Raw genomic sequence first — 27,034 nt, 5'->3', positions numbered from 1 at the left:
GAGAGAGAGTCTTTTCCACTTCCTGTTACTATCTTCCTTCTCCTTCTAAAATCCTTATTGTCAACAAGTCCCTTCTACATTCTTTGTGTGTGTGTGTGTGTGTGTGTGTGTGTGTGTGTGTGTGTGTCTCCTACTGAGTTTACTGAGGACTACCAACATCAGCATGGGTAGGAGGTTGTTAACTGAAGCATGGGCAACTTATCGGTGGTTACACCCTGAAGAAAGTGACATCCCTTCTCCCAGCCATCATCAGCTCTCAGTAGTCCTTCAGGGAGGGGTGGAACCTCATGAGCTCTTGCCCCTTCCATGATGAAATTTCGAGAGCCCAATCTTGTAGCCCAGCTAAACCCAGTTGTAGAGGATTTGTGAATGTAATGGCCTTGCCATGTTCAACAGATACTGTTTTGTAGCACACCTTCCTAACTACTGGCTCTTACCAAATCCCTCTTCCTCAATTTTCCCTGAGCTTTGAGATTGTAGTAGTGTAAAATTAATTTCTAATTTAGGATCAGACACACCTCAGTCTTATTCCCTGCTCTTTCACCAGTTGTGATCCTCTGTGTTAACCACTCCAAAAAGAAGCTTCTCTGATGAAGGCTGACTGCTGTACTAATCTACAGGCACAAATATAAATATTTAGAAGGCAGCTTGGCAGCATGTCTATTTAGTAAAACAATAGTAATGGGGAACAGAGTTATGAATTCTTTTCCTTCAGGAAAAGAGGTTCGAGGTCTTTTGGCTCACTAAACGGCTCCGATTTCTGAGATTCTTAATAGAATTACTCAGCTGTAAACTTCTTCACTAACATTTGCATCGTGGATATGAGAGACTGGAACTCCTTTTACAGCTTTTTAAACTTAATTTTTTCCCAATGTTATTAACCTTCAACTTTCCATGACTTTTTCCTTAGTTGTTTATCTCCAACAAGGAAAAAATGGTGACTTATATTCCAAAGTCAACTGTGGCAGTGCCGAGGAGGCCCCTGTGGAGACAGATGATTAAGAATAATCAATATCCCATAATTAAATCTGTTGGGTTGACAGCAGAAAAAACACTAGAGTTTGAATTTATATATTGAGTGTTCAAAGAAGAACTGTTCTGACAGCAGGAGAAGAGGGAGTTGAATTTCGCTTATTCCTTAGATAAAGATGAATTAGTCTCTGCCACATGCTGATCACTGTACTGTGCTGGAGCTGAGAAATAAACAGAACAGACGGCTATGCTAGCTGCCGGGCACCTTCACTTGACAAATAATCCCCAGCAAGTATACTTTTGGAATGTGTGTCTATTGTTGAAATGCTTGGAATACAAGTGGTATCTGACACATGGTAGTTATTATTAGTTGAACAACCAATATATGCTGAATATTGTAATCATTACAATATTTTTCATAAGATTCTTTCATATTTTGAACACTACTTTCTACTTTACAACAATTTACCAAATGTGAAGGAGACTATTGATTTTACATTTCAGAGAGCTGGAGATAAAAGTCAGGCATGGTCGAACTCTCCTGTGATCCCAGCATTTGGGAGGCAGAGGCAGGAGGATTACTGCAAGTCTAGGGCCAGAGGGAGCTACATGATAAGTCACTGTCTTAAGAAAACCAAAGCTCAAGCAATAAAACAAAACAAAATCAACCCCCCGTGCCTGACAGAAAAATGGAGCGAAAGATGTCAAAATATTTCTAGGACTTATGATAGTCATGAATGATGACATTGGACTCACAGGCCATTAGTTTGTGTGTATTTGTGCGTGTGTGTGTGTGTGTGTGTGTGTGTGTGTGTTATATGCATTTGTATGTGAGTATGGTTTTTATATGTGTACATGTAGAGGCCAGAAGTTGATACTGGGTATCATCTATCGATCTCCACATGGTGTTTTGACAGGGTTTCTCACTGAATCTGGGATTTGTAGCTTTGGTTAGGGTGGCTGGCTGGGCCTCAGGGAAACACCAGCCCTGTGCCTCACAAAACTGGGGTTAAAGTACACCTGGCTTTTGTGTGGGGTCCAAACTCAGATTTTTCACTTTTGCAAAAAGCAAAATTTTTACCTATGGGCCCACCTATTCAGTCCTTATATTTCTTTTTAATTAATTTTTAAAGATTTTTATTGAATTTTTGTGTATTTCATATACAACATCTCAATCAGTCTGAATCATCTTTATACCCCCTTCCCCACTAGCACCTCACACCACCCTGGCCCCCGCCCCTGGAATTCATACATTCTGTCATTTGTGTTAAGGCCTGTCTTGGATAGATTTAGTTGTCAACTTGACACACCTGGTCATGGGGAGCCTCAATTGGTGAATTGCCTCCATTGGACTGGCCTATGGCTATGTCTGTGGGTCATCTTCTTGCTTATTGAGTGATGTGGGAGAGCCCAACCTACTGTGGATGGTTCTTCCCATGGATAGGTAGGCCTATGTTTTATAAGGAAGCAGGCTGAGCATGGGCCAGGGCAGCAAGCCAGTAAGCAGTGGTCTTCCATGGCCTGTGCTCCAGCTCCTGCCTCCAAGTTCCTGCCCTGAGTTCCTACCCTGGGCTCCCTCAGTGATGAACTGTGATCCAGGAAATGTAAGCTAAATAAACCCTTTCCTCCCCAAGTTGGTTTTGGTCAGAGTGTTTGGTCATGGTAATGGAAAAGCAAACTAGAAGAAGGCATATTTTAAATATTAAGCAGTGAAATCCTTTCTGTATACAAAATTTGACTACAAAATTTAACCTGCAAATCAGATAGTAGAAGCTGGGAACCAGTGAGCAGAAATCCTCCACTGCTCCACATTTCTTCTTCATCTTTTATCCCTTTAGGATGCTGGAGTCATTGTATAGATAAGTTGGGTTATATTGGGAGCATATTATAAATGACCATATTTATGGGACATCATTTACTCAAATTAAAAAGTCAACCTGCCTGTTGTTAACCTCTGTTTCCTTGTCAGAAATATGAAATTATGATCGCCAATGTTTGTGGGGCTCTTATGAAAAATTTACAACTAATAAATGAAATGATTCACAATAAGAGCTCAGAGAGTGCTACTTGTGAAGATGTCAGAAATGATGGCCATGAGGAAACAAAACTTCTTTTGACTATATTTTATTGTATTTTTCGGAATTTCATATAATATATTTTGACAGTATTAAGATTCTTCCCCTATCTGTATCCTCTCCACCTCTCACCCAATTTTATGTATACTAATACATATATATAATATATTGTATAATAGTGCTTATAGAGTCATATTTGTGTCCCCAAATGCCCTTTAGTGTGAGTTAATCTACCAGAGCCTGGTATGCCTACCAAGAGTTTCACACTTAAATGTGACTGACTCTCCTCCTCCCAGCAGTCATTGGTTCCCAATACTTCCTCAGGTAGGGTTGGGGCTCCCTACCCCCTTCCCCACATTTATGCTGGGATTTTGTCTGGCTTGAGCTTACCTAGGACTTGTGCATGCTGTCACCATTGCTGTGAATTCATATGAGTAACTGAGCATCTGTCTAGAAAACTCTTTCCTTGTGTTCATCCACCACCTCTTGCTCTTACAACCTTTCCACCCTCTCTTCTGCAAGGATCCCCGAGCCTTGAGAGGTGGAAATTTGAAATAAGTGTCCTATTTGACATAAGAATAACATTTGGGGGCTGGAGAGATGGCTCAGTGGTTGGGAGCACTGGTTGTTATTGCAGAAGACCCTGGTTCAGATCCCAGCACCCACATGGCAACTAACAACTGTCAGTAACTACAGTTCCAGGGGATCCAATAGCCTCTTCTGTCCTCCATAGGCATTGCATGACATGGGTGCACTTACCTACACGCAGGCAATACATGCATACACATAAAATAAAAATGATAAATAAAATATTAAAAAAGGACTTTTCATTAGTGCTCTAACTCCAAATTCTCCATTAAGTTTTACATTGCAAACATGACAACCAAATGAAATTTGAGAATAATGTGGTTTTGCTCTTTTTTTTAAAGAATTTTTTTATTATTCCAAAGACAGGCAATTTTAAACACATTTTTCCAGAAATAACTTGAAGCAGGTTACATAAAAATATATACAATGAAGTTTAAGCATGGAAAATAGGGATAAGAAATCATAGACTAAGGCTGGGAGTGGTGGCACATATCCTCAGTCCCAGCACTTGGAAGGCAAAGCCTGGCAGATCTCTGTGATTTTGAGGCCAGCCTGGTCTACTCAGTGAGTTCCAGGCCAGCTGGGGTTACAGGGAGACACTGTCTCAAAAAGATCAAAAAAAATTAATAATAGTAATAATTCGAAGACCAAAGGATTTGCCAACATGGGGTCAACTTTGGTGGAATTATGTAGGTTCAATTAGTTTTGTTCTTTTTTCTTTGAAAATCCTAATTTATTAGGCTTGTTAATAGAGAATAGGGTGGGGTTTATTTACAAAAGAGGGGGCACCTCTTATTTACAGCTGCACTGGAAAGTCCACCTTCAAATATAGATCCTATATAGACTTCCCAACAGCCACTCAAAATGGTGAAAGAGGTGCTTCATGGTATTCTCAGCTTATATATCCTTAGCCCCTCCCCCACATGCAGCTAAGGTGGACTGATTGTGTGCAAGGGGTAACTGACTCCCCCCTGGAGTCATTGATAAGCATGGGAGGAAAGTGTAACTATAGCTTGTTGGCATAGTGGTAGGAGGACACTTCCAGTTAACACTCCACTCCTTCCTCCGACTCTTACATTCTTTCTGCCAACTTCTTCCACAAAAGTCCCTGAGCCTTGGAGGGGGTGGTAGGTGTGGGATGGCCTTCCTCCTATTGTGGCAAGGCACTGAATTTTTGGGTCTCTGCATTGTCTGTTTTCAATGGGCTGTTGGTCCATTTCAGTGGGATTCCATCTACTGTAAAAACACAAATAGCAAGAAGCAAGAATATCTAAACAGTGGCTGCTATAATAAGAACCTGTGGGTGTAAACACAAATGCTTGGTCAGTACATTAGCAGGTGCATCACATCCATCTAACGAAATAATTGCAGTGGCTTTCCATTGGGGCCTATATTCTGCCCTGCCACAGGGGGTGTGGTTTTGCTTTTGTGATGTGAGAAACATTTTTTTTGCTTTTCAGTTGGTTTTTATTTTTGAGTATACATCATTTAGAAGATTTTAAAGATTTAATTGATTTTCTCTATGTTAATATATTTTATTCAGTAGCTTTTGTGAGCCAGGTATTCATTCAGGCTTTAGGGACTCAAACATTGACAAGTCACTATTTTGTCTTCAGAGGGCTAGATTTTTGATGAAAGAAACAATGATGATAGTGTGTAGTCAAACGTGTACCAGAAATGTTCTTGGATTACTTTTACAAAATATGTAACTATCCAAATATTTTGCTTGTGTCAGAATTTTGCCAAGTATATTTCTAAGGATGGGCTCATGGGGAATAATATTTTCTTGTTTCTTAAATTTGCTGCTATATTTTTGTGTTTAAAGATCAGTTTTGCTAGATAAAAGTTTGCATCTTAAAATTTCTCTTTTTAGATATCATACTATTTCATTTGAATATCCATTCAGATTTCTTCTGAAAAGTTGTCATCATAAAGAGTTGGTTTTCTTTTGTAAGCTGCCTTCTCTTTTTGCCCACATTCCCAATCAATTCTTTCTTACAAATCCAGTAAGAGTACTAAATTATGGCTCGATTGTATTTAATGTATATATGATATATATATATCATATACATAATGCTTTCTTGTCTTCATTACCAGTCTATATTCTCTTTTCATTTATGTCTCTTCCATGTTCCCTGAATAATATGTCTAATTTTATACTGAACAGTTGTGGAGGTAGATCTTCATTATCTTGTGCAAATTGCATTATTATTTCTCTACTGGTATTTACTTAATGTAAAAATGAGTCTTCCTTCAAGACTTTTAATTCCTGAATTTTGGAGCATATGCATGTGCGTGCGTGCGTGCATGTGTGTGTGTGTGTGTGTGTGTGTATAACTATGTGAATGTATCATACCCATCTATTATTATTTTCTTCACTGTCTTCTTAAGGAATGAATTTTGATTTTTTCCAAGTTTATTTTATTATAGAAATAATCATTTGTTCTTGATTTTGACATTTTGTTCCCTTTTCAGTTCTTATTCTAACATTTTACATGGACTAAGAGCATGGTCAAACAGGACCTTTTACTTGCCTTCATATAGATGGAACTGGTTAAAAAAAAAAGGAGCCAGGAGCTCCTCCCAAGCCCATGTGACACCTGAGGAACAGATCCTCAAATGACTTTAACTGTAAATATAAATTGATTTATTTAGGCCAACTGTGTGATTCTAAACACCCAAAAGGAAAGTATAGTAAAGTCGTCAGTATACTTCTTTAAGAGTTCAAGGGATTATACTTCCAAGACATTAGGCCTAAGTCTATATAAAAAGTTAGACAATTATTTCCCATTGATGATTTTGTGTTGCAGAAAGTGCTGCTCAGATGTAAGACTTCAAATCTTGGTCTCCAATACTGTAGTGCCCACCTCTAGCTAAGGGAGCTATTATTCTAAAATGATGGATAAATTTGTTTTCTCCCCCTATTGAGAGGGAACTGAAACTGATTCTAAGTACTCCAACAGCTATCAAAATATCCGAAAGCAAATCCTGAATCCATCACTCTAGAGTCCAGCCTTGGAAGACAAAAGAAAAATGAGGAGGAACCCAATAGAGGGATGCTTTTGGAAGCCTTTGTCGAGAAATTCCAATGGACACATATGAACATTCGAAAATTGTCCTGTTCTGAATTTTTTCTAATTCCCTGTCTAGAACTTGTAATGCTAATTACTCTTGCCTTTACTTCTCCTTCACAGCTCCTGTTCAGGATTCAAGGACTTTCTTTTTCCTTTAGACATAAGAGTTATGCAATTTGGGACTCTTTTAGATAGACCCACTGAAGGGGCACTCCAATTGCCTCACCTTGCGTCCCTGTTCAGCATGGAAGAAGCCAGAGTGGTCTGCATCCCTATTCCCTATTGGAAATTTGGGTAACCCCTTCAGAGGACGGTGTGATAAGAATAGGAGGTAAGAATTGGCTAGGCAGTCAGGGTAAAAAGACCCCAAAGAAAAATAGCTGGTTCCTTGGCTAAAAGTCAAAATGTCCTTGGGACTGTTAGCGAGATGCTCTGTTTCAAAGGCCAAAAATGTCAAAAGTATTTGGGAGTGTATATCTAATCCTTAAAAGATTTTAGAGTTACCTCTTCAGAGGGGGGAATGTTAGAGTACCCAAATCCCCATAGAAATAAATGAAAAAAGAATAAAGAAAAAAGTGATGGGGAGATATGTGAGGTGTTGGAAGGGAGGGAGTGGGCATGGATTTGATCAAAACACCTTACATGCACGCATGAAGTTCTCAGTAAAGTTTTTGTAAAAAAAAAAAGCATATTTAAAATTTTAGAAATTAGACAATCGTGCTCTTCTCTGGTAACTAATGTTATGTAAGTATTAACTTCCAGCTAGCTGCATTTGGGGATGACTGGCTGGCCTCAGTGTTGGTGGAGCATCCTGAGGCTTCACCGTTTACTTTCATGGGTGTTTAGCAGATTTTTCAAAAACACTTGTTAGTCTCAAGACATGTACGTCTCTAGAAACATATACCTTTGAATGTCAATGAGTTCAGTAAAAACATTTTATACAGGATCGATAGCTTTGTAAAAATGAGAATTATCTGATCACATATTCTTCATTGATCTGAGTGATATTTTAGGCTCCTCTGCACAGAAAGACAAGTTGTTCCTCTCTTTAACCCAGCCTGCGTTGTTTTAAACTAAAATTGACCCTACTGTGTGATCTTTTGAATTGTTCCATTGGGTGTTGGAATAATTTGGTGAAATCAGGCTTGTCAAACAGTTCAGAAAAAATACATTTACATTTTTACTCTGTGTTGGTTTTCTAATTAAGAACATGTAAGATACTTACACAGTAATGGATGAACAGAGTATATGAGCTTGTGTGTTGTGGGGACTGTCTTGAAGATTTCTTGAACTGGTTCTGCTCTAGGACAGAGTCAAAGATTCTAAATATTATCTGCTCTAGTTTTCTTCAGTGTGGGGATAACAATTGCCTTTATAAGGATATGGTTTCATTGTAAAGACTAAGTTTCTTCCTTTCCTTTCATTCCACAGAAGCACTGTGTCAGTCAAGACTGGGCCACCTATCTAGCATCACTCCCTTAAGGAAGACCAAGTCTCCCTCACCCAGCATTGATTTGCTGCCAGTGGTTCCTCAGCTAATTTTGAAGCTTCTTACCTATTACCCCAGTTCTATGCTGATTTTTTTTGTCTGGTTTGAGTTTGCATTGGTCTTATAAATGCTGTCACTTTCTATGTGGATTCTAGTGAGAAAACTCAGGTTGTAGTGTCTGTGAGGCTGGTGCTTTACTGACTGAGAGATTCCCCAGCCCCTGGGAATTTTCATTAATAAAATTAATGAAATGAAATGGAACCCAGTTCAGTTGTCTGGTACATCTAGGCATGTTTAACCTGTGCCTGGTGAACTTCGATCAATCAAGATAGCTATAAATGCAGTACAAAACAAAATCATAAACTTACCTAAAACATGAGACATTTTGTGATTTTTCTTTCTGTGATTTCATTGCTCTTTTTTTTTTTTTTTTGGTCTTTTTGAGACAGGGTCTCTCTGTAGCCCGAGCTGTCCTGGAATTCACTATATAGACCAGGCTGGCTTTAAACTCACAGAGCTCTGCCTGCCTCTGCCTCCCGAGTGCTGGGATTAAAGGCGTGTGCCACCATGCCCAGCCAATTGCATAATTCTTTTTAAGACCCTAGTGCTGAAGACAGAGACTACTTTGGACACAGGATTTGGAGCAATGGAGCTGGAACTGACCAGTTCCCCTGAAGGATAGCTCTTATAACTTTGAAGAACACTATGAAGATGCCAAGGGAAAATATCAACCAATTGTCCAACCGCAGCCTCAAGACCAAATAACCAAATCAATGGTTGGCACAGCAGAAGACATTGGTGTAGTAGTGTCACTCTTATCTTGGGGACAATCAATAGCTACATAATTAGACTAAAAACTCACTCAGTGGGAGGAAAGCAAGTGTGGTACTTTAACATAACCAAAAGCACATGACTGGAGTGGTCACAGATCTTAGAGAAAACTCCAAGACTCTCACATCCCTAGACTAATGTAATTTCTTGCTATGTGTAAAATATGTATCCCTATATTTACAGACAAATATCCCAGTCACCACTCATCAAAGAAGCTTATTGTGTACCAGTTGGAGACTATTACCAAGGCCTAAGTGATGCAGCTATAATGCAACCTTTAAACCTAAGGCACACAGAGCATAGAACAGGGGTAATGAAGAGGACACTAAGGAATCTCTTGATTCTCATTAATGAAGATCCCTCATGCAACAGAGGGCCAGGAACACAAAAGATCACAAATGGCAAAAACATAGAGACTAAGAGTCTGCAGACTGATGGTCCTTGGGCAGGACTCCTATATTAAACTTCACCCACCCAGGGCTCAGGGGCCATTGTGGAAGAGGGAGTGGAAAGATTGTAAGAGCCAGGGAGGGCGTTCATAACTATATGGAAAGAGAGTCCTATAAGCTCCTGGGAATCTGCTCATATGATTCTATGGCAATAGTGTCAGCATACAAGAGTCCCATGCAAACTCAGACAAAAACCCAGCATAGAACTGGGGAAATGAACAGCAGACCCCAATCTTAGCTGAAGATACATTGACAACTGATTACTGCTAGCTGATCTTCCTAAGATAGAATGAATTGACCTCAGTGGATGGCCTTGCACTGGGGAGTATCTTAGGACACTGGCTTGACACATTGGGCCTTAATAAGGCCGGCAGAATATATGGGTTCCAGTGCAGGGCCTATGATAGGGTGCCAGTGGGGATGGGTGTATAAAGATGATTAAGATTGTTTGAGATGTTATGTATAAAATACACAAAAATTCAATAAATAAGACAATATTATGTCATAATGTCAAAAGTTTAGACACCTCTGATGACTTTCTTATTCCTGGGCTGTGTGTGGGGTTGATTAACTCATTTGAGTTTCTAGAGGTGTTGAATAACAACTGGGTTTGGTTGCTTCTCTGGCTCTCAAATTTTGACTCTAAGATTTCCAATGACAAAATAGCCTGAATGTAAGAAAATACTCCTGGCAACCCTGGCCCTGAAATGAAGTTGCTTTTTCTTTCATTTCTTTCACTTCTTTTTGTCCATCTGAGAAATGCCTATGTGGAAAACTGTGTAGTGCCCAGCCAAGCACACCCCATGCAGCACAGTCATGTTTTAGAAGCTTCCAAGCGTCTCAGCCTTTTCAAATATTTTCCTCCTACACTTTCTCTGCTTCTCAATCTGAAGCTGCGTTGGTGTTGTTACAGTGCTTTGTAATGTCAAACATGCTGCCTCTCATAAGACCACAGAGATGCTGTGCTGGAACCCGTCACTATGAAGCCTGGCATCATCCATTCAGTCTTCTGCTTGTCATCTCTCCATTTTGCAGACAGGTGGATGGGACATTTTGGAATCATCCTTTTGTCTGACTGCAGCTTTATAAACCCGCAGTTAGGAAGTGATACAATGTTCTTCTTCCTCTGATTTATGGTCCCGTCTTTAATTCAGGGGTCCTGGTGGTTCTGAGTTGTTTCTCTGAAGCTATTGCTTGTAACTCTTGTTTCCCAGTGCAGTGTGATTCTTATTCTTAGATGATTGCTAAGATCTGCAATTATTGTCAGAAAGCAATAAGATTTTAAGTTGTAGGCCAACCTGGGCTACACAGTGATATTATTTTAAAAAGCCAAAACATGAAAGAAAAAGAAAAAAGTTTGAGTAAATTTTTTTCCTTTAAGCTACCTGATGTTTTATGCTTATCCACTGTTCAGGATATCATAAATTTGTCCAGGTACAGTGACCTCTTAAGATTGCCACTACTGACTCAGTCTAAGTTTACCTAGGATGCCTTTTTTAGCCATAAAATTGACATATTCTGGGTATCAGAGAATCTTTCTTTTCTGGTTTTCCACTTTGCCATTGTTGTCTAGTTATGTGACACAGGGTCTCATGATGTAGCCCAGGCTGGCCTCCGTATTACTTTATATAGCTGCACTCCTATTCCTCTTGGCTCCACGTCCCAGATCCTAGAAGCCCAGCTACTTTTTATGTGTTTTATAGAAGGATTACATATCCTGCCAAAAAGTTCTGTTTTGAAATTAGATACTTCCTTTTTAAAACTTAAAGATACTCTATTCTAGATGCCATTTCATTTTTCTCTAAAATCATGTTATATACGTTATCCTCTCTTCATTCAAATTACAAATACAAATAACCAAAACAACAGAAATCCTTCTGCATTAATTTCAAGGATAGGACTATTTGGAGGCAGGTGGTGAGTGCTTGAAAGAGCATGTGCTATCTTTGCAAAGCAGTCACGATAACAATATGTGCTGAAGTGACTGAGACTAGGTGGATTGTGCCTGCTCCACCTAGAAATACTAAGAATCGATATAGGGATATAGCTCAGTTGGTAGAGTGCTTGGGTAGCATGCATAAAATCCTTGGTTTGATCCTAAGCACCATACAAATTTGATGTGGTGGGCACATGTCTGTAATCCTAGCACTTCGGAAATAAATTCAGGAAGATCTGGAGTTCAAGACCACCCTGGCCTACATGAGATTTTTGCCACCAAAACAAAATAAAAACAAAAAACAAAAACAGTGAGTGCAAAACATCCAGGCTCTCTTTTGGTTGGACACTTTATCTCTGTGACACTAGCAGTAAGATAATTAGGGATCTAGACTGAGAGATAAAGTGATTTGCATATCCTGAGGAGTTTTCTGGAATTTCAGGGTAAAACTATAAGATTCTGGACGATCTGGATATGTGGGCATCTACATTTAATACACATTGTGAACATAAACTTTATCACAAATGAGACTAGTTAAACTGAAGCTTAAAATTACGGAGCACGAGGAAGCTCCAAATAGCAATAAGTCGTTAGGAATCAGTTTAATACTATATCTATTTAATAGGATAATAGCATTGTGCTGTCTGCTATGGTTTGTGACTTGCTAGCCCTGGGTTACCAGGCTTGATATCAGTATCAGGTATGGACTTCACCTTGTGAAGCAGACCATAAATCCAATCAGAAAGTGGTTGGTTGTTCCTATAGAATGTGGGACACTGTTGCACGAGTGGATGTATCTTGCAGGGCCAGTTGTTATAGCTTTCAGGATTCACTGTGTAAGGCTGATGATTTTCTCTTCCAGTAGTATGCACAACACCTTCCAACACTATGAAAGCTAGCCAAGTAAAGAGGAAGCCTTGAAGTCTGTATCTTCTTTTTTTCCCCCTGTTTGTTTGACAGCTCTTTTGTATAGTATTTTTAGCACTAGGGACTTATCATAAAGTTCTGGGGATGGGGGGGTAACCAAGACAGGAGCAATGTTTAGTTTTATTTGAGGGTCTATGGGATCCCCTGTGAATATCTTTGAAAATGGGAATCTATTCCTGGCATCTCTTAATTCTCACCAGAAAAGCTTCTTCGTGCAGCAGGTTTATGCAGAGACCCACAACTGGTCAATGTATGAAAAACAAAATACTACAGAATGCTTATCCAGGAATAGGACACTGACATCAAACCTTAGACATCCAAGGCTTAGGGATCATTGCAGAAGAGGGGACAGAAAGATTATAAGAGCCACAGGTGGTGGATGACCATAAGGAAACACAGCTTTCCAGATAGCTGTGAAGTTGTTTGAATGAACTCACATCAATGGTGACAGCATACACAAGACTCATGAATACATAAGCTTAATCCAGACAAAGTCCATGCATAGAAGTGGGGAAGTAGATAGGAAGTTCTAATTATAACTGAGGAACTATTGGTAATGGATAGCTATTGGGAGAGGGAACGTCAGTTTTCTTTAAGGGTGACACTGGATTAAACTAACTAAGCTCCAGTAAATGGACCCACACTTAAGGGGATTTGAGTACACGTATTTACTTGATAGACCTTAATATTTATAACAGAGTACATGAAATTGAGTTGGGGTGTTAAAATAGGGGGAGATACAGGAGGGAATCTCAATATGATAAAAGTATATGGTATGAAATTCCCAAAGATTTAATAAAAATGAAAAAAAGTGTGGATCATTGGACTGGGACTACAACCTAATTAGTAAAATGTTTGTTTAGCATGACTGAAAATTTGAATTTATCCTCAATACCTTATAAACTGGACATAGTGGCACATGTATATAATACCAAAATTCAGGAGATGTAGGTAGGAGGATCAGTAGTTCAGGTCATCCTTGACTACATATGAAGTTTGAGACCAACTTTGATTATACCAGATCTTTACTCAAAAATAAACAATAGCAACAAAGCAATAGTGGAGATCTAGTTGGATCAAATTACCTGGAAAACAAAAGAAGTACATTTATTTTTCCCCATGAGAGTTTGCAATTTTCAATGTGAAAAAAAAATAGCACTGATCACCACTTTATTCTTCCTACAAGTAAAGCAAAACTTCAAACTCTATTTGAGGGATGACCCCTTTTCAGAAATTACGGGCACTGAATTTATTGCCAGCCTATCATCATTGTCCATCTGTTAATTCTCTCCACATCGAAGCAGCAGCTGTCAGTGCAGAAATGCTACAGTAGATAATAAGATGAGGTACATTTCATCTTCAAATGCTTAAAACAAATCCCCAGGAAGAGCAGCAACAGCTCCTCTGACTACATGAATCTCTGATATTATTAACATAAAATGCCAAATGGATTTGGAGATTGGGAGCAAATGGAATTGCTTTAAAAGGAAAAGTACTCAAGATAGATATAGTACATATTGTAGTAGTCTAAAATTGCAGAACTATAGGAAATACCAAAGCCATAAGCACTCACAGAGATACTCCCCAAATCACAGCCACACATACAGCCTGAATACAAATAGAAGCCTATGGACTTTCCTAATCTGCACAGCCTATGTGTGTCACATTTTCTTTAGCCCTGGAAGGTAAGCAGCCACCAAACAAAACTTTTCCCAAGCTAATGTTTCCCTAAATTCTATAATATCTTCACTGTTTCAACTTTTCTCCAAATGTTGGCCCTTGATAATCTTAGATATAATCTCCCTTCTTGGTACTGGTTAGCAGCCTAGACAGCAATCAGTCATTTCCTTTGGCATATTTTCTTAGAATGATTCTTTTCTGTTCGGTCCTACTGCTTCTGTCCTGAAATTTGGTCAAATCACCTGATGCTTAGAGTGGACAGCTGTCCCTTCTCAGTAGTCCCTAGCCAATGTTCGTTCTCTCTCATTCACCCTGCATACATGTACCTGACTATATTTCATAGAGAATATGGTTAGGATGAGATAAGGAAGCAATGGACACAGTCACAAAACTCAGGAGTGGGTGGATGTGTGTGTAGAAGTGGATGTAGTCATGTGTGTTGACATAAATTGAGGTATGATTATATAACTAATTTCTCATGGAGATGTTATGATTGATATTATTTCATTCAATTCTCAAAATAATCCTGTAGGAGAGTTGGATCTGTTGGTGTATTCACACAGTGCCAGTATATGAAAGGCTGAGGCAGGATGAGCATGTGTTTCTGGATAGCCTGAGAATACAAAGTGAAACCTTTTCTCAGAAAACCAAATAATGGTGGTGGTGGTGGTGATGGCGGTGATAACAGCTTTGGGAAATAGGTCAAACAAATCTATATTTTTTTCTGTGTGATGTTGATAAAAAAGGATCCTAAATCCCATACCTTGTGATATAACAAGGATCCAGCACTAATTCTTTTTAATCAAAACTTAGGTGGTTTCTAGTTACAACACAACCTTTATTTACTCCGTTTTTGAGAATTATGATATAGAACTGAATTTCTGACATGTGGTAACCTATGGACCTTCTCCATGTAGATACCACCCTTGAACTTGGTCTCCATGAGCACAAGGAGAGAAGAGATAGAGAAAGTGACAGAATCCTTGGCCACTGGACACATAACAATACATACCATCCTTTTACACATGGAGGAATGCTTTTAAATTACCTTGGCTTATTTCATAATGGCGAAAGTTACAAAGAAACAAACAAATCCTAGCTGTTGATGAGAATCCAGGTCAAGGCAAGACAAAACACAGAGTAGTTAGTAGTTAGAGAGAATCCTGGGGCTTTTGGATACTTTGATTTTAGAAGGAAATTAAATTGAAATGCAGCAAATATGGCCAATATCAAGTCTGGGATGCTTCTCTTTCTACTGCTTTGGCATATGAAGATCTCCTTCACATTTTACCTTTATCCTTGGTCACAAGGCAAAATAGATAAATCGTATGTGTGGATGTATTTGCTACTAAAAGAAAGGAAAGGAGGGGGAAGAAAAGCAAAATCAAGGAAAGAATAAATAAGGATGGAGATGCAACAAACATACCATTTCTCATTTACAATATATAATTAGAATTGTTTCTCTACATATCGTTCTCTCTCTTGCTCTTTCTGTATAGAATGAAATGACTTGGGGATTCATGGACCATTTGAGGTAGGAATGACCCACTAAAACTTTAGTAGGTGGAAGTGGATAGAAGTGAGACACTTTCACAAATGTTCTTGCACAGAAGAAATAGCAATTCATCTGTGGTGGGGAATGGAAGTGTAACAGTGGATGGAGGTAAGGTGCTAGAGGGTCTGGTGATGGAGATGTATTGCCTTGCTCAGTCAGCAACACGTATTATCTTGCTGCTTCATCCTGTTGGTTAAGTGCCACCTCAGCAAGATCACCAGGAATATATTCCATGGCTGGGCAGCTTATGGTAATCTCCAGTGGTCTTGGGTTTATAGGATGATTCTTCCAAGAAACTGGTCATCATAATTCATAATTGCTCATTAATGAGCTGAGTCACTTTTGCAAATTAACAGTTGGGGTTTTTTAAGTTTTCTTTTTCTTTTTTTTTCTTTTTTTGGTCTTTGTGAAACAGTCTCCTGTAGCCCCAGCTGGCTTGGAACTCACCAGGTAGACCAGGATGGCCTCAATCTCACAGAGATTTGCCTGCCTCTTCCTCTGCCTCCCGAATGTGAATATCTCCAGAGAATAGATGATGATTGAGCTCATTCTAACTTCTAGATTTTGATGCTTTTACTTGGCTAGTGAGAGAAACAGTACAATAGGGGAAGGCACATGAGGCTAGAGGCTTGGGGAAAGTCTGCAGTTATTTATTTTGAGTCACTCATTTAGTTGTTTCTAAGTCCCAGTTTATTCACGGAGGCACAATAATATCCACTTTTGCAAAGTTATTGGGACATCTGAAAGTATCATGTTTCAAGATACCTAGTATGTTATATGAAGCTCAACTTAATTATTTGTAGAACATGGGGGCCTAGAGAGTAGAGAAATGTACCAAATGTGTTTTTCCTGTGTGTATATAGTGAAAAACTACATTTCCCACTTTGTCTTTAACCTCCATTAACCCAGGGTTAAGTCAAATGCAGTTTCTGGTTCTTTGGGAGGCTTTAATAATAATGACAGTCTGGGAGCATACAGGACAGATCTGCAGCTTCCTGGACATCTGGACTTAGTGGCAATTGGGCAGAAGTCACAGAAGTTGGATTCATTACTCTAATTGTCTGATTGGGTTTTATTTTCTGAAGCAATTTTCTTCTAAATGTGTATTTATTTGCTTATTGTTTGTTCCTGCAGTCACAGATGCTCACTGAGTGGGGAGGATCTCAACAGACAGTGGCTCTTTCCCCAAGCTCATCTTCAGCCAACGATCTATCATGCCAAAGGCCTCCTCCACTACCTGAGTAGTATCGGCCGGGGGCCTACGGTGAGTTACTTCTTTCTTTTCATACTGTTGCCTGGTTTCCTCTAACCTTCAGGAAGCAGATTACCAGGTCTCAAGGCAAGAACTTCCACAAACTGGGAACAGACCTGTCTGTAGAAATGTGGAGTCCCAGCATGGCAGCTAACAACTGTCTGTAGCTCCAGTTCCAGGGATCCAACAGCCTCTTCTGTCCTCTGTAAGCATTGCATGACACAGGTGCACTTACCTACATGCAGGCATAACACTCATACTCATAAAGAAAAAAATAAAATAATAAAGTATTAAAAAAAAAAGAAATGTGGAGTCCTTCCTTAACCTAAGCTGCTTAAGCTAAAGGTGCTATCAGAATGACCAACTCAAATATCTCTATTATAAACCACCTTTTAAAGTATCTACCATCTGATTAAAACAGCAGCATGTTTAATGAGTGCAGAAAAGGCACATGAGCATTTAACATAGGCTCCTACTGAAATTTTAAGATATTAATAAGTAAAGTGATTTTTCTTAAGACCATTTGAAAGTATACAGCTGCGTAAGGATTTAGTACTGTTATGTTTGTCTACACTGTGACCCAGTTTCAGGACTTATGGAACTCAAATTAGGTGTGGACTCATAGTACATTACAGTCAAAGAATATAGTTTAGTTTTAAATCAGCACTTGTGTTGGATAGCTTCAGTTGTCTACTTGACACACTTGGGAAGATGGAGCCTCAGTTGGGGGAATTGCTTCCAGTGGTTTGGTCTGTGGGCATGTCCATGAGGCATTTTCTTGGTTATTGAATGACTTGGATGGGCCCAGCCCACTTATGGGTGATGCCATCTCTGGGTACATGGTCCTGGGCTGTATAAAGCTGAGCACAGGCCAGAAATGCAAGCCAGCAAGCAATCATCCTCCATGGTCTGTACTTCAGCTCCTACCTCCAGATTCTTGCCTTGAGTTCCTACCTTAATTTCCCTCAGTGATGAACTGTGACCTGAGAGATGTTGATTTGGTCAATGTTTTTTATCATAGCAATAGAAAGTACCTAGGATACTAGTAGAAGGCATACTTTCAGAATCTTGGAGGGAACTGGTATAAGCATCCTCTTCCACCATAGGTGGATGGACAGAGTTTAATTCTCTAACAACAGTTTAACTACCAATGAAGTACATTAACTTTAACTTGGTGTTGAAGGAATTTTTATTCCAATTATTTTTATTTTAATTATACTTATTCATATGGTATAGTGTGGTTATCTAATACATGTATATGATAGATAGTGAGCAAATAAAATGGTTAGCATTCAAACCCCAGATCTTGCTGACTGATTCATTCATTCTGATTTTCCACTTTAAAATATGTACAGAAATATTCATGGAGGAAGAAAGTGGAATACCTGTTGCTAGCAGAAATGGGGGAAGGTGATGTATTGTTTATTGATACAGAATGTCAGTTTGAGAAGATGTAAAATTCTGCAGGTGGATGATTACAGAACAATATGACTGGGCTTAATACTACATAATTGCATTCTTAAAATGTCAAATTGTATGTTATATATATTTATAAAATAAAAATATACAACTATTGAAAAATGGGTAGCATTCTCATCTCCTAAATATTAAAATAATTATTAATATGTAGACACGTACAGACAAATACTCCAAGTTTCCATTTATTTATGGATGCTGAAAGTTTCCATTTGAATCGTGACTACTAGCAGGTGAGAAAGGGAAGGAGAGAAAGGGTAGAGGAAGGCAGGATAATAGATCCCATGCATAGCAACATGGAAACAGTAAGCTCTTTAATTCTCTGTCAAAGTGGAGCAACTGTAAGGCATATGTACTTACTATATATTTTATGACCTAAGAGGTTCTAAACACATTGTAAAAATGATGGAATAGTTGGGATTGGAGAGAGTGGTTAAGAGCACTGGCTGCTCTTGCAGAGTACCTGGGTTCTATCCCAGCATCCACATGGTGGCTAACAACTGTCTGTAATTCCAGCTCCAGGGATCCAATGACTCCTTCTGAACCACATGACCATTAAATGCATGACATAAGTATACTTACACATGAAATGAAAGTAAATAAAAAATATTTTTAAAAGATGATGAGGTGGATGTGTTACACTGATTTGATTCCTCCCCGTGGCATATGCACATTGAAATATCACACAATCCCCCTAGATATCTTCAGAGATATCTGGGGTCAGCTATACCATCATGGAGTACTTCTCTCCACCCCCGAGGTCAAATTGATACCTGAAAGTTCAAGAATTCTGTCAAAACTGATGTTGCTAGCATTGCACATCTGGCATTGTCCAAATCTCAGTTAAAGATACTTTTTACAGCCTAATAGTCAAAGGATTAAAGGTGTGGTGGTGCACACCTATAGTCCCAGCATTTGGGAGGCAGAGGCAGGTGGATCTCTGTGAGTTCAAGTCCTGCCTGGTCTACATAGTGAGTTCCAGGCCAGGTGGGGCTACAGGGAAACCCTGTCTCAAAAGGACAAAACAAGAACAAAAGCAAAAAGAATACTCCCAGAAGCCTATCAAGAGGCAGATGTTTCTTTAAAACCTGCAAAGCTTGACTAACCCAGATTTGCTGAGTCAAATCTTCTTCTTTTTAATGTATACTTTTATTAAAATATAGTTTTTATTGAACTTTAAAAAATTTCATACATTTCCCACTCAAATCCAGACCCCCCTCGCCCATCCATGCCTCCCCCTATCCCCCCACCAAACTCTATGCACTCTGTCATACATGCTGATTCCTATTTATTCAGGTGTCTGTACCCAAGTGTCATTCAGCGTAATTGCGTCCACTGTAGTCTAGTCAGCCCATCCAGTGGTGGTCTTATGTAAGTCATACTCTCCTCACCCAGCAGCAATCAGTCTCAAATATTTCTCAATCTAGTGCTGGCCTGCCACCTATTTTTCACCTCCCCTTTGGGCCCTTGTTTAACTGAGCTGACATGGGTCCTATGTTCGATGCAACTGCTGCTGCAGGCTCACATGGGCAAGCCTCCAGTGGCCTGGATGCCTCTACCTCCTTATGTTCATGAAGCAGCCCTGGCTCTTATAATTTTTCTGCCTCCTCTTCTGCAATGGTCCCTGAGGTGTGGGTGGTTGAGGTTTCAGATAGGAGTCCCATCCTACACTCTATAGTCTCTTATTCTCCAAAACTTAGCCAGTTTTGGTCTTCTGTGTGTGTCACACTCTGATGTACATGGAAACCTCACTAGTGAGAGTTGAGGGGTGCATTAGTCCTCTGTACCCGTTATTCCACTAAGTTCCTTGAGCCTTGGTTGTAGAGATTCGACTGAAGATGTGTCACCTAGTACGGGGCATCTCCCAGGTGTATGTTCTCTGTGCCTGACCAGATGTGCAACACCGCAGTAGCCTCCATCTGTTGCAAAAAGAAGCTTCTTTAATGAATTCTTGTGGATTTCATGCAATACATCTTCATCATATTTGGACTTCCCCTATCTGAAACCTATATAGCCTACCCACAAGATTTCATGCATACTGTTATATTAATACCTATTGAGTCAAATTTGTGTATCCAGATGTCACTTAGTGTGAGTTCATCAACATTCCTGTTTAGCCTATCTAGTGTCATGCTCTTAAAGAAGATCAGCTCTCCCTCAACCAGCAGTGATCAGCTGCCAATAGTTCCCGGGATAAGGGTGAGGCCTGTCCCACTAAATTTTCACCTTCCTTCTCTCTATTTGACCTACCCTGACTTTCTTCAGGGTTTCTTGCTCAGGGTGCTATTGGACAAACCGAATAACATATTTTTATATGAATTTTTCACTTTATATCTTGGGTAGGGAGGGGGGAAATTGAAGTAACTTACAAAGAAATGCACACCTGACTCCCAGCACCCAGCTCTGCATGGCTCGGCCTGCTGTTCCAGATTGATTCCGCGCCCACCCAATCTCCATTAACTTTCGTCCATGCATCGTGGACCCACAGTCTTGCCCCAGGTAGGTTAATGCTCCCTCTCGTGTCCATGCATGTGAGGAACCGGGGTCATCTTTTTCTTTCGCATGCCACCTCTTTTCCAAGATGGCACCCAGAAGCCCCTCCCTCCATGGCTAACTCTCTGCAGTCCGTTTTTGGTAGCAGGCCTTGCCCCACAGAGGAACCAGGCTGGTTGGGACACACTCTACCCTTATCCTCAGCTCTTATTTACAATCTTTCTGCCAATCTTCTGCTAAGGTCCCTGAGCCATGGAGGTGGTGACAGATGTAGGGTGATCTCTCTTGTATCATGGTGAGATAGTAACTTCTTAGGCTTCCCCATTATTCGTCTTTAAGCCATGGCCATTGATCTATCTCAGTGGTGTTTCTTCTACTATAAAGACAAATAGAAGGAAGTAGACACGTCTAAACAAACCTGAGTGTAAATACAAATGCCTAGACGATATCCCAGTAGGTGTACTATATTCATTAAACAGTATACTTGTAATGGCTTTCCCAATCGGGCTAGTAGCCTTTCTTGACACAGGGCTTGGCCTGGTCTATAGCAACAGATGTGTGTTCCACCCATAGGAGCATGCCTTATCCAATTAGAAGTTTGTCAGTTGTATGTATGTCAGTTGTTTGTGCCATTATTACACTTGCAGGTGTTGCTTGGCATGTCCATAGTGTGCAGCACGTGGGTCCATTGTCGTGTAGAATAACAGGGGATCCTTTCTTCTCCAACCATCTACATAGTGCATTCTGGCACTATGAATGTTATCCATCCAGTGGCATGGAGCTTTTTGGCTTCTCTTCCTCTCTCACCCCATGCTCACATCATGCAGTGTCTTCAGCAACTTGGCCTTACCAACCTTTCTAGTGTACAACTGACATTAGTGGCAAAAGCCTTGGTGAATTTGAGGACGTCTAGGATCTCTCTCTGACCAACAACTCATAGGGGGGCAACCCACCCCTGGTACTGTAGATTTCCTTAACAGTTGTATAGTTTGGGAGCCTCTGTTTTTATCTTATCCAACCATAAAACTTCGAAGAATCTCACAGCTATAGCTGGCCTTTGCTTCTTCAGGTATCTTTCAAATGGGTTTCACATCTGTAAAACACTCAAAGGAAGGTAAACATCATATATTAAATCAATCATACACAAGGCCTAACATAGCATGGAAAGGTTTTATCCATTTGTATTAACTGTTTTCTCCATAGATCCTTGTTTGGTACCATAGCATGGGTATAAGCTATTAATTTGTTCAGTTCTTTGCTATCCTTAATTCTCCCTTTGGAGTCATTTTGTACTTGGGGGATTTTACATGGAATCATTTTGTATTCTTTTATTCTTGATACACTTACAGGTGTTGGCTCCAATTGCCTGACCCTGCACTGGACTAAGGAGGCAGGGGCTTCTCCTGTCCCCACTGTACCTGTTGATTCCTTGAGTCAGGCAGACCCCTGGGTCTGCCTCCTGACTGTCGCCATAGCTGTCATTTCTCCATTGACTGCACCTGGCTGATGGGGGAGAACTTGGTGGGAAAACTGCTTCCACCCCTAGTATAGCTTTTATCAGAAGAGAAATGCATCTTATTTAATCCTTGGGGATTCTTTACCCCCCTGGGACAGTTTTTATTTTTTGAATGCATTTTGCAAACTGTGCTTCTGATTTTGAAGCCTTCCAGAAACTCCTTAGTACCAAATTTGTTTTTTCTATCAATTTTTTCTCTGGGAATTCGGGCTCAACATAAGTCTTGCCACATTTGTCTTCAAGTAACCCAAACACACCATATCTTCTGTCTGGTCTTTTTTATATCTCTTATAGAGTGTTTTGTTACTCTACCAACATGTTTTACATGCTGGTCAGAATCATTTAGATTTGCTAAAGCCTCTCTTGTTCGATTAAAGGACTTAGCAAAACCATTAAAGTGCCATAACATTCTCAAGGTCCAAGTTGAATTAAGCTTTCCTTTATATCTCTTGTGAATACAGTCTTATCTGGCCCAGTGAACTGGACATCATATATTGCTTTTCTCATACCTAGTTCTCTCAGTAGTTCCTGCCCCTTCCTTTATAGTCCTCCAGCCCCTGCTAATCATGTGAGTCTCCCTTGGTGATGTCCATGTATCTTTAAGCCTTCAACCAGCCACCCCTTAAGGACTACTCCCCCCCTACATTGGCCTGGGTTGAACTGCTATATTGCAAGGATGGATGGGTGGTTATATAACTCAGCTGTGAAGCTTCTGAAGGACTTAGACTGATGTCATTTGCTCCCATGTCCCACACTTTCACAAGCCATGTGGCTAGGGGCTCTTTGTTTGCTTGCTTGTAAATTTTTCCTAGTTTTAACAGTTCCAGTGTGGAATATTTCCTAGCTATAGCAGTGTTAGCTTTTTTTCCCATTTGTATCAAGGTTGAATCTAAGGGGCAGCTTTAGCTACTTTTATTTTTAGGTCATCTCCTTTTTTACTATTATCTATCTTTTCCTCTGGGTCCTTGCACCTTACACAGTTAAAGTGTCCTATTTTTCTCTCTCTCAAGCTCTGCAACTGGATCTTCCAGGACCTCCCTAGCCTTTTCAGCATCCCCTGCCTGGGGCACATATTTTATTAAGCAAAATGGCCCCCTCTCTGGACTCTCCCTTATGTCCAAAGCCAGTAAAAGTTTTTCTAGCCTTCCTATAACCTTTAACAAATCTTCATATATCTGCAGTTGGGCTGTTTCCCCACCTTTACAACACAGCTGTGGCCTAGGCTTCTGTATGGCTGGCTTCTTTTTAGTTACATATTTTATAATCCATTGTAAAATCCACATCAGCACTATGATCAGCTCTCTAGCCTTTTCCAAACTTCCACAGTTTGTCATTTCTAGCACCATCATCCTGCCACCTTGTACCAATTTGTCCCACTAAATTTTCTCCTTCCTACTCTGTGTTTGACCAGCCTTCACTTTCTTCAGGGTCTCTTGCTCAGGGCACTGTTGGACAAACCACATAACATATTTTTATCCGAATTTTTCATTTTATATCTTGGGTAGGGAGGGGGGAAATGGAGTAACTTACAAAGAAACGAACACCTGACACCTAGCACCCAGCTCTGCATGACTCGGCCCGCAGTTCCAGATAGCTTCAGCACCCACCCACAGTCTCCGTTAACTTTTGCCCATGCATCATGGGCCTGCAGTCTCGCCCAAGGTCAGTAAATGCCCCCTCTCCTGTCCACGTGGGTGAGACACTGGGCCCGTCTTTTTCTTTGCACTGCTTCTGTTCCAAGATGACACCCAGAATTACTTACCTCTGTGACTGTCCATAGTCCATTCTCTGTAGCAGGCCCTGCTTCTCAGAGGAACCAGGCTGCTTGGGACATAGGGCCACCTGCCCATTTCCCTACTTCTATGCTTCTTTATGTCTGATTGAGTTTGTGTGGATCTTGTGCTTGCTGGCATCATTTCTATAAGTTCAAGGGTGGTGCATGAGCATAAGGAAACAGATTCTTAAAGGCTCCTGGGAACTTACAACTCTTTGGCACAGAGAATTAAATATGTCCCTGCTCTAAGAACTCAGATTCAGGCAGGGCATGGTGGTACAAGACTTTAATCTTATCACTCAGGTTGCAGAGGCAGGTAGATCTCTGTAAGACTGTGGCTACCTTGGTCTACATAGCAAGTTCCAGGCCAGCTGAGGCTACAGGGAGACCCTGACTCAACAACAAACAACAAACAAATAAATAAAAAAACAAAACCAGACCCCCCCCCAAAGAATCCAAGTTCAACACTGGTTCAAATGTGCAATATAATTAAGCTATAATCCCTATTTTGCCCAAGGGGTGATGTTATTTATGCTGTTGATTCTCTTAAACAAGGTCATAGTCTGCATAGCAAGGCTCTAATCTCATGGTTGAAAGTTGGAGAAAGTATGCTTCCCTGTGTGGTAAGTTTAGCCTTCAGGAGAATAAAGTGATTTAGAAGGAAAGAACCCCACATCTGATAGACATTTACACACACACACACACACACACACACACACACACACACACACACACACACACACACACACACACACACACACACACACAATTAAACCACAACAGAATAGGATGTCTTTCTGCTCTGGCAATCTCTAATTGAAGAGCAGAACATTTATTTTAAAGTGTGACAGGTGAAAGTCTTGTTTAAAAGTATAAATAAACATTAATTAGCTATAAACATGACAGCCACAGACTTGTTTCCTGCTGGGACCATCTGAGAGGTGGGTGAGAAACAGCTGAGTACTAAATGCTATTCACAGTGTTACAGAGCTCTCTAATGGGCTGAACACCACCTTTTAGTTACCTGCAGGGCTATATTTAACCCGCCTCCTGCTGGCAGTAGCATCACTCCATTTACTTGCACTGACAGGGAAGATTTCTTATGTCTCCACACTGATTCTTGGGTTCTGTGCTGACTCTCCCCGACTTGTGGCTCTTATGAAAATGTGTTCTGAAGCACTGGGAAAATACTATCCAATGGCTGTGAAGGCCCACCTTTTCTGGATGCTACTCATGTATTTGTTGGTGAATTAATGTGAATTCCATGGACCACTGCAATTTAGGACAGAGACAGAAATCATTGCGTGGATTCTTCTGAGGATTGCTAAAGACCAGGCAAGTCATTAAGTTTATAGGAAATATGGAAATAGTCACAATTGTTCCAACTGTCTATCCATACACTTAATGTGTTTTGATCAAATCCACCCCTTAATTCCTCCTATTCTATTCCTTCCCTACTCCCACACTTTTCCTTCCTAATCCTCTGTGCATTTTAAAAAATGCAGTGTCAGCTGAGTCTGTTTAGTCCTGCCTTTATGCGCATGGATGTGGAACCATCTGTGGGAACATGGGTGACTCTCAGGGCTGACATCCCTCAAGAAAACTGATCCTCCCTCCTCCAGCATCCCTCAGTGACTCCCAGCACCTATGCTGGGATTTCGGCTGCCTTGATCTTGTGCAAGTCTTGTGAATGCAGTCTCAGCTGCTGTGAATTCGTGTGTGTGACTGTGTTGTCATGTCTGGCATATAATGTTTCACCACAGTAATCTATTTCTTTGAGCTTCTACAATCTTTATGCCCTCCTTTTCTGCAATGATGCCTGAGTCTTTGGGGAAGAAATATGATATAGATGACCCATTTACTGCTGATAACTCCATAGTCAGATTTTTCTGTGTGTTGATCAAGTTGTGGTCTCTGTATTAATGGTACTACAAAAAGGAGCTTCCCTGAGGGTTGAGAGATGCACTAATCTATGGATATAAAGATAAAAACTTAGGGGACAGTTTATTACTACATCTGTTTAGCAGAATAAAAGAAAATTGTCCTTCACTTTGAGGGTGTTTCCCTAAATTTTCCCCTTCCCGCCCTCTGGGAGATGCCCTCAGTCACTGGGTCTCCCAGTTCTGACACTGGTTAATAAAACTGACCTAACACAGTTCTATTTGAATTTTGCATAGTATATATGACATTTGGGAGGGGGTGACTTACAAAGAAACAGCTTCTCATAACCCACGTGCCATTCAAGCTCACCCGTAGTCTCCATCAGTTTTTACACACTGCACCTGCAGGCCTTCTCACCCCACAGTCTTAAGTGCCTCATCTCTCCCTGAGGAGTCTGCAAGATGGGCAGGGTGTCCATGTGTTTTGCCTGTCTGTTTTCTTGCCCCTGTCACTCCCTAGCCCCGTGCTTCACTCTCAGAGTTCCAATATGACCGCAGCTCCCCCACTTTTCCCAGGGTGCCCCGCATTACCCACACTTGTGCCCATCGCCCATGCTTTTGGGGAGAATGAGTAATTTTCGGGCTACATTGAAGAGTTCAGAGTTTACTGTGGTAGGAAGTGGAGTCAGGTCTGCAAAGAATCAGTGTAGCACAAAATAATAAATACTGTAACAAAAGCTTGCATAAATTTTTTCTGGACCACACATGAGGATTTGAGTCATTTTTCCCTTAGGATTAAAGAAGTACTAGAGGGACCATTGGGGAGAATGAGTAATTTTCGGGCTACATTGAAGAGTTCAGAGTTTACTGTGGTAGGAAGTGGAGTCAGGTCTGCAAAGAATCAGTGTAGCACAAAATAATAAATACTGTAACAAAAGCTTGCATAAATTTTTTCTGGACCACACATGAGGATTTGAGTCATTTTTCCCTTAGGATTAAAGAAGTACTAGAGGGACCATTTGAACTGTGTTTGAAAGATGAGTTAAGATCTCCTTTAGTATATATAT

The 27,034-nt window shown here is 40.3% G+C and overlaps 1 protein-coding gene across 1 annotated transcript in view; it reads left to right on the top strand.

The window, feature by feature from the left end:
* Agbl1 (ATP/GTP binding protein like 1) overlaps positions 1–27,034 on the top strand; it is a 912,025-nt gene that overhangs the window by 436,032 nt on the left and 448,959 nt on the right. Inside the window, exon 19 of the mRNA XM_008852348.2 lies at positions 16,711–16,840. Coding sequence (XP_008850570.2) covers positions 16,711–16,840 — 130 coding nt within the window. The remainder of the gene's footprint in view (positions 1–16,710; positions 16,841–27,034) is intronic.

The sequence above is a fragment of the Nannospalax galili genome, unplaced genomic scaffold, assembly GCF_000622305.1.
Source record: "Nannospalax galili isolate Female #2095 unplaced genomic scaffold, S.galili_v1.0 scaffold63, whole genome shotgun sequence".
Lineage (NCBI taxonomy): Eukaryota > Metazoa > Chordata > Mammalia > Rodentia > Spalacidae > Nannospalax > Nannospalax galili.
The sequence above is the reverse complement of the archived record's forward strand: the minus strand, read 5'-3'. Positions and strand labels throughout refer to the sequence as shown.